This window comes from Oncorhynchus mykiss, chromosome 8, assembly GCF_057628025.1.
Source record: "Oncorhynchus mykiss isolate SJ-2025 chromosome 8, ASM5762802v1, whole genome shotgun sequence".
Taxonomy (NCBI): domain Eukaryota; kingdom Metazoa; phylum Chordata; class Actinopteri; order Salmoniformes; family Salmonidae; genus Oncorhynchus; species Oncorhynchus mykiss.
In genome coordinates this window covers 38,890,535-38,899,464 of record NC_143029.1, presented here as the reverse complement: position 1 = coordinate 38,899,464, position 8,930 = coordinate 38,890,535, and the positions used below count along the sequence as shown (strand labels likewise).

General features: G+C 44.9%; 1 protein-coding gene across 1 annotated transcript in view; it reads left to right on the top strand.

The window, feature by feature from the left end:
• Positions 1–3,100: 3,100 nt before the first annotated feature.
• Positions 3,101–8,930, top strand: part of LOC110529893 (uncharacterized) — a 58,618-nt gene continuing 52,788 nt past the window's right edge. The window contains exon 1 of the mRNA XM_021612549.3: positions 3,101–3,548. Within this exon, the coding sequence (XP_021468224.2) occupies positions 3,432–3,548 (117 nt within the window). The 5' untranslated portion in view covers positions 3,101–3,431. The remainder of the gene's footprint in view (positions 3,549–8,930) is intronic.

The window sequence follows — 8,930 nt, the reverse complement described above, 5'->3', positions numbered from 1 at the left end:
CAAGTTGGAAATCACAAATTCAAACAATGAATGATTTGGAAGGAATCAGTGTGGCTAACTGCAAGCATTGCAAAGCAACCATCAGCCTGCTATTCAGTGGACTGGCTGTGTGGTCCCAAGTCTAAGATTAAGGCTCTCTTTAACTATTTTAAAATGATAAACATTCAACATTGGCCAAGATGTCAAAGGCAGGGCTTTCTCCTATAGAGCTCCATTTTTATGGAACGGTCTGCCTACCCATGTCAGAGACGCAAACTCGGTCTCAACCTTTAAGTCTCTACTGAAGACTCATCTCTTCAGTGGGTCATATGATTGAGTGTAGTCTGGCCCAGGAGTGGGAGGGTGAACGGAAAGGCTCTGGAGCAACGAACCGCCCTTGCTGTCTCTGCCTGGCCGGTTCCCCTCTTTCCATTGGGATTCTCTGCCTCTAACCCTATTACAGGGGCTGAGTCAATGGCTTACTGGGGCTCTCTCATGCCGTCCCTGGAGGGGGTGCGTCACCCTGGAGGGGGTTGGGTCACTGATGTGGTCATCCTGTCTGGGTTGGCGCCCCCCCCCCCCCCTTGGGTTGTGCCGTGGCGGAGGTCTTTGTGGGCTATACTCAGCCTTGTCTCAGGATGGTAAGTTGGTGGTTGAAGATATCCCTCTAGTGGTGTGGGGGCTGTGCTTTGGCAAAGTGGGTGGGGTTATATCCTTCCTGTTTGGCCCTGTCCGGGGGTGTCCTCGGATGGGGCCACAGTGTCTCCTGACCCCTCCTGTCTCAGCCTCCAGTATTTATGCTGCAGTAGTTTATGTGTCGGGGGGCTAGGGTCAGTTTGTTGTATCTGGAGTACTTCTCCTGTCCTATTCGGTGTCCTGTGTGAATCTAAGTGTGCGTTCTCTAATTCTCTCCTTCTCTCTTTCTCTCTCTCGGAGGACCTGAGCCCTAGGACCATGCCCCAGGACTACCTGACATGATGACTCCTTGCTGTCACCAGTCCACCTGGCCGTGCTGCTGCTCCAGTTTCAACTGTTCTGCCTTATTATTATTCGACCATGCTGGTCATTTATGAACATTTGAACATCTTGGCCATGTTCTGTTATAATCTCCACCCGGCACAGCCAGAAGAGGACTGGCCATCCCACATAAGCTCTCTCTAATTCTCTCTTTCTTTCTCTCTCTCGGAGGACCTGAGCCCTAGGACCATGCCCCAGGAATACCTGACATGATGACTCCTTGCTGTCCCCAGTCCACCTGACTCTGCTGCTGCTCCAGTTTCAACTGTTCTGCCTTATTATTATTCGACCATGCTGGTCATTTATGAACATTTGAACATCTTGACCATGTTCTGTTATAATCTCCACCCGGCACAGCCAGAAGAGGACTGGCCACCCCACATAGCCTGGTTCCTCTCTATGTTTCTTCCTAGTGTTTGGCCTTTCTAGGGAGTTTTTCCTAGCCACCGTGCTTCTACACCTGCATTGCTTGCTGTTTGGGGTTTTAGGCTGGGTTTCTGTACAGCACTTTGAGATATCAGCTGATGTACGAAGGGCTATATAAATAAATTTGATTTGATTTGATTTGAATGAAGCATGATTTGTTCAGCGCTCAAAACAACTGTTAACTCCTAACTGCAAAATCATTAACTCGGAACTGCAGACTTTAGTGAGTTCAAGACTACTGGGAACTAGGGAAAAAATGAGCTACGACTGGGAAAATACGTTTGTGTATGGACAGACGCTGGGAGATGCGAAGCAAGCACAGGGAGTGAATATTAATAAATAACAGACATGAAACAAAACACGGACAGCTTCTGGACAAGGGAAACATAACATTAATGCTGACACAGGGATCAAACTGAGGAATAGACAAATATACTCTAGAGGAGGCAATCAATAAAGTAATGGAGTCCAGGTGAGTCCAATGAAGCGCTGATGCACGTAATTATGGGCGGCCTGGCGCCTTCGAGCGTAAGAGAGGGGGAGCGGGAGCAGGCGTGACAGTTTGGAACTTTCATCCAACTCGGAATTGTAAATTCGGAACTCGGGCCTCTTTCTAGATCTACGCCCTGAAGATCAATGATGTCATCATGATTCAACTGTTTTTTCCCCCTGTTGTCTTGAAAGCACCATAAATCCAGAGAATGCCAGACTTTGATGGCAAAGTTTGCCTACGTATAGCCGCCACGCCACCTTCCTTCAAGTGAGCATAGCACAACAAGGTGAGTCCAAAAATGTGTTGTATGCTGCTGCAAAAATTATGTCATATGCCAAGGGGATATGTATACTGTAGCTAAGAAAGTAATACTAAGTGTATGTTGTGTAGCCCATGTGCCTCACTCTAATAATTTGGTCTATTTTCACCTCTTAATTTCGCCTACTGTTCTGACTTGATAGTGCACATGTAGCCTACAACCTGTTTTTGAGAAATGTAATCATTGAATATTGTAAGTGCTTTCATTGTCTGCTTATATGCAGCCTTTATTTATCTACCGTTCTGACTTTGTGTACAGGGAGAACACTGTAAGAACGGCCCATGTTCTGAATTCTGTCGCTGCACATTTCAAAAGTGCTGAACAAATAGTTGTATTGACTACGTTCGTCCTAGATTGCTCATTGTCTTAATTAAAAGTACGGATGGCCTCTTATCCGCTTGTCGTCCCCTTACGCCATAGTTTCTACATCTCAATTGTCAGTAGAAACCACATTTGTTTAAGCAAGTCAGCCATGTCAGCAATGTTTTTTTAAAAGGCCGTAAATGAGGCTGAATGAACTGTTTCGCTGCCAACAAGGCTCCGCTGATCGCCAGGTATCGCAGTGGTAAGGTGTTGAGCCTGCTGTTGGGACAGCTTTATGTAGGCCCTAACAGTTTGTGGGCAGCGTTTGTCACCATTATAGTGCAATTCATGCAATGTTTAGTTTTGTGTTGTGTAGTGGCTTTGCTGGCATGCCCATGTTTTTTTTTATTTTTTTGCCTGTCAAGGTGTACATGCCAAAATCGACACTGCCTATAGGATCCAAAATTATACTTTTTTATTTCCAATACTTGAAAAAGTAGGCATAAACAATACATATGGTACAGTACAATAGGGAAAATAGAATAAAGATGCTCCTCCCCTTTGATCTGAAAACAACGCGCTCTGTGTAGCAGGTAGAAAGTCACAGTGACACGATGCTGCTACCAAATTAAGTGATTATGCAACGCTTGCTATTGCACACTGGCCTTGGCCATGTTGTAGGGAGGGGAGGAGCGGGGTCCTAAAAGAGTTCGCTGCCTCTCACGTTTCATCACTTGAGCGCTCGACTACCCCGTCTCGGTCCTATGACCCATTTTAGGCGCGTGCATGCATACTTGCTGACTACTGACTACCTTTTTTTATTGCTTTTATCGCATTTGCCGTGGTTTCCGGACGAGCAGGAGCCAAAGAGGTGAAATAAGTGCTGTTTTCGCTATGGGAGCACAGACCTCAGCGCATCGGGACGGGAAGAGCCAAGAAGATGCTTCAGCCGAGAATCTGAGATCAGCGGTGAACGCGATTTCGGAGGGAGATAGCGTCGTCGAATCCAAGGTAAAACAACGGTACCCAGTAATGGCCACTTTACAGCTGACAATGTCAATATCTGTATATATATACCCTCAGGCTTAGCCTACACCCCATGTTTATAAACATATTTTAGTTTATTTTGATAGAAAAACAAAGTATAAAATATTGGGCATCAATGTTGAATATTTTTTAGAAATTATAAACTCACGATGCTGCGATGCAGTGCAACTTTTTTTTGCTGAGTAATGCTATGAGGTGCCTGTGGTCGCTGCAGTTAGCCTGTCTGTAGTAGGCTGTAGTAGCGGACTAAACTCTACTCCCGCAGTAATAAAAACGCCAACTGTGGTCTGCCGTGGTCACGATTTACGGTTCAAAACCATGGGCTCACGGCATCAACAGTCCCTGTGTGCCTTTCAATAGCCTATAGCAGCCTAACATGGATCTGCTGCTGCTGATGATGGAGAATGATAAGAAGAATAATAAAACAGAGATTTATTAAACATTTATATTCATAACACACATGCAGTCACAATACAGGCTGCAATATTTTGTAGCTTGTAATGAATGGCACTCCCCAAGTTGATTGACAGCCGCATGTCTTGGTCTTCAGATTTAGCCTCCACATCTAGATAGTTTCCTGCACTTTTTGAAACATATTCAAAGATACCCTAGATAAAATGATGAAAATCATAAAAAAGGTATTGGCCAGTAATAACCTTTTAGCTTTTTGTGTCACATGATAATGCCATGTTTTGATTCCAATGTGCTTGTCCCAGCTCATACATAGCTGTCAAATCAAAAAATGTGCTGGTCCCATGTTAGTATGTAGGGTGCATAACTGCCACATCTGTGTTATATTGCAAACAATGAACCATGTTGACAACAAGGTCCATATGACTGACACGGATTCTGCTGTGGTGGACAGTGCAGTGCCCCGAGACTCAGCAGCGCTGGGAAGGCATGTCTCAATTTTCACCTTGTGAAAAGAAAAATGACAAGAGCACAGCAAATGTCCAAGGGGGTGCCTGGCTGGTTCTGACTTAAGATCCAGACGCACCGACGCAAACACACGCGCACACGCACACACACACACACACACACACACACACACACACACACACACACACACACACACACACACACACACACACAGTGGGTGTCCAACACGATACACTCTGCAGCTGGGAGCTGTGGATAGGCATCAGTGATGTTTTTGTTCTACTGTAAGATAAGAGGAGATAGGCCCACTGACTCCAGATGGGTTATGGATATATTGCCTCTGTGTGAACGCTTCTGTAGGTTATGCGTGAATAATTCAGCTTTAGGAGGTCTTCAGTTAATGGCTTGGTACATTTGGCCTCCTGCTGTTTTTGAAGCACCATTAAACATAATGCATTTCTTGACCTTTTAGTAGCCAGAAGGTGTAAAGTCAAGTTGATCTTTATTTTGTTGTATTCTAAAGGTCAACAGCTACATCAAAGAGTATTTTAATATTACCATTCTATGCTGAACAGCAAATGAATATAAAATATTAGAGACTTTCAAAGATCAATTTCCCTTATATTTTGATGCAGCTGTATAGCACAAACTAAGCATTCCCTCAAGCTTGTTTTTCTGTGTGCTGTGTTTGCTCCTGATGTCATGGTGTGTAATAGTGAGGGTATTGTGATTTGTGATTTTAGCAAGAACAGAGAAATAGGCATGTATGTATTTTAGATGACAATATGTTCCCCACTGTAGCAGCTTTGTAGGACTATTCAAGCAACTTGCTACTTTGCTACTTCAAACATTTTTGCTTTCTCACCAATCTCAAATTTTAGTAACTTCTTGCATTTTTACCCAACTAAGTTGGAGGATTGGATACAGGAGCCAGCTTTATGCAATGACGATGAAGGTCGTGATTTTGATGGTTTCCCATCTAAAATGTTTCCCATCTGATTGGTTTAATATCCACCTATCGAACTGGAGAGCATTCTAAACTTGATAAGACCAGGAAGAGATCAAATCCTCACTGAAGTAGCTATGAGTTGCATACACACCTATTCAGTTTCAGCCTGAAGTAAATCAAAAGTTTACCGTTTTCAGCCCTTTAGTGACTAAACTTGATAAGACCAGGAAGAGATCAAATCCTCCCTGAAGTAGCTATGAGTTGCATACACACCTATTCAATGCATGTTTATGGCAGAGTCTTTGTCATTTGGACTAGGACCTTCTCTCTCAGGGCCATCATGTGGATCATCATGGATGCAAATCCAGCCAGCTTTAGACGTTTGCCGTTGTCTTTAAGCCTACCTTATGGTTTGAGATTTCGCTTACCTCATATGTCATATAATCCAGCCCATCTGACTGATTAGACCCCCATGACCTGTTATAACATAGTTATACCATCTTTATGATATTGAAATGTAGGATTGTCACCCAGTGGCAATGAGAAGCCAGACCATCTCAGGGATGATGGGGATACAGATCCACAGATGATGCAATCTCTATTGTACTCCACACTGTCCTTTCCCACCTGGACAAAAGGAACACCCACGTGAGAATGCTATTCATTGACTACAGGGACCATAGTGCCCTCAAAGCTCACCACAAAGCTAAGGATCCTGGGACTCCAGGGCGTAAAGCCAAATTGAGGAGCCATTGAGGATTGGCTGAGGGAGACAGGCTTGAGTGTGCACAAGCCCAAAACAGCCAGGAAGGAGAGTGTTTTGGGTGGGCGGGGGGATAGAGGGATGAGAGACAGAGAGGGGGAGAGAGAGAGAGAGGGGAGGAGAGAGGTAGAGAGAGAGACCGAGAGGTGGAGTGAAATGGGGACCTGCAAGGGTGACATAAAGACAGATGAATCAGGTGATTGTTCTTGGTCCCCTTGGTTAAAAGGACCCTGATGACAGCAGGGGTAGAGAGTGAAACGGACTCAGGTAAAGAAATAGTCAAATGGGGAGATCTAGGCAGCCAGGCAACCCGTGATACAAGTCAGTATTTGATCCATGTAGATGGGGTTGGCAGATGGGCATAAGCATCTGCCTCCGATTCCAAAAGTTGCAGGTTCAAATCCAGCAATAGAAAGTTTTTTTTTTAAATTTTCTGTTCTAAGCATATCCCAAACCTTAACCCTTACCATTTGGAGTTAATGCCTAAACTTTTACTTAACAAGGCAAGTCAGTTAAGAACAAAATCTTATTTACAATGACGGCCTACCCTGGCGGCGCTGGGCCAATTGTGACTATGGGACACCCAAACACGGCTGGTTGTGATTCAACCTAGAGTCATACCAGGATCTGTAGTGATGCCTCTAGCGCTGAGATGCAGTGCCTTAGACCGCTGCATCACTTGGGAGCCCGAACTTAACCCTTACAATTTGAGTTATTGCCTTAACTTAAATACTTCAAAATGTGATGTTTGCAACAACTTAGAAATTTGACGTTTGAGAAACATAGATGAACGTCTAATTCTGACATGAGACTGAGAGAGCTAGTTGGATCGAGTACCTCATCTGCAGCTATGGGTTAATGGGAGAGTTTGGACTAAGTAGGAGTCTGTAGCTAGGTCCCAATACTCTCACAAGGCCTCCCTCCGTTCCCCAACTTCTTCTCTTCATGACAACTGAGGGGTGGAAGGACTGGATAGGATGCAACAATATAGCATTAACCTATCCAGTCCTGTCAGATCTTTGATCACAAAGGAAAGACAATGAGAGTTTGCTATTGAAGACTGGGACATGCATGACTTAGATTCAACCTTTCATTGACTAGGTTCATGTTATAGGAGCCTCACCTGATTACATAATTCAGTTAAACAATAATGAAAGGCTTCTGGAGGTCAATAACATTTATTTATAAAACCCTTTTTACATCAGCTGATGTCAAAGTTCTGTACAGAAACCCAGACTAAAACCCAAAACAATGCAGATGCAGAAGCACAGTAGCTAGGATAAACTCCCTAGAAAAGGCAGGAACCTAGGAAGAAACGAAGAGAGGACCCAGGCTCTGAGTGGCCAGTTCTCTTCTGGCTCTGCTGGGTGGAGATTATAAACAGAAGATGGCCAAGATGTTCAAATGTTCATAGATGACCAGCCGGAACAAATAATAATAATCATAGTGATTGTAGAGGGTGCCAAAGGTCAGCACCTCAGGACTAAATGCCAGTTGAGTTGAGTGAGAGACAGCAGGTGCGGTAGAGAGAGTCGAAAACAGCAGGTCCAGGACATGTAGCATGTCTGGTGAACAGGTCAGGGTTCCATAGCCGCAGGCAGAAAAGCTGAAACTGGAGCAGCAGCACGAGCAGGTGGACTGGGGACAGCAAGGAGTCATCAGGTCAGGTAGTTCTGAGGCATGGTCCTCCGAGAGAGGGTGAAAAATAATTAGATGGAGGATACTTAAATTCATACAGGACACCAAATAAGACAGAAATACTCAATATACAGTGCCTTGCAAAATATACAAATGGAAAAGGGGTGCGTGCATATGTATTTGCTATGAAGCCCCTAATTAAGATTGTGCAACCAATTACCTTCAGAAGTCACAAAATGAGTTAAATGAAGTCCACCTGTGTGCAATTTAAGTGTCACATGATCTGTCACCTGATCTCAGTATATTGTGGCAGACCAGGGTGTTGGGTCGAAACATTTACACAGATCAGGCACAGAGTAGGACTACCTCAGTTTCAAAAGGTGTTGATTAAAATAATAAGTCTCCCCCAAGAGACCCTCTCCGGGATACCGTCTTCTGGGCTCATGGTCTTGCTATATCCTGTGGGGATCAAAAACTGAACTCCCTCCTGTTACCTCTGGTACCGTCCCCAACTATACGCAAGTCCTTCCCCCCCTCCCTTGTGTGCTGACCTTTATGGGAGTTGTACAGCTGGTGAGCAATCAACCCTTGATTACTCACCAATCCCCAATCAGCCCCAATTAGTCCTGGCCGGAGAACCTGTTGAGACCTGGCACGTCCAGCAGATGGCGCCATCGCCTCATGATGTATACTCCGTCTGTCACCAGGCCTCGACGAGTCTCCCCCTGGTGGCTGACCTGCTGTACGTCACAATATATACACCTGTTCTGGATGGCCCCAGAGTCTGCAACACCACCAAGCAAGCGGCACCATGAAGACCAAGAAGCCCTCCAAACAGGTCAGGTACAAAGTTGTGGAGAAGTACAGATCAGGGTTGGGTTATACTTGAACATCCCACGGAGCACCATTAAATCCATTATTAAAAAATGGAAAGAATATGGCACCACAACAAACCTGCCAAAAGATGGCCGCCCACCAAAACTCATGGACCAGGCAAGGAGGGCATTAGCCAGAGAGGCAACAAAGAGACCAAAGATTACCCTGAAGGAGCTGCTAAGCTCCAACGCGGAGATTGGAGTATCTGTCCATAGGACCACTTTAAGCCGTACACTCCACA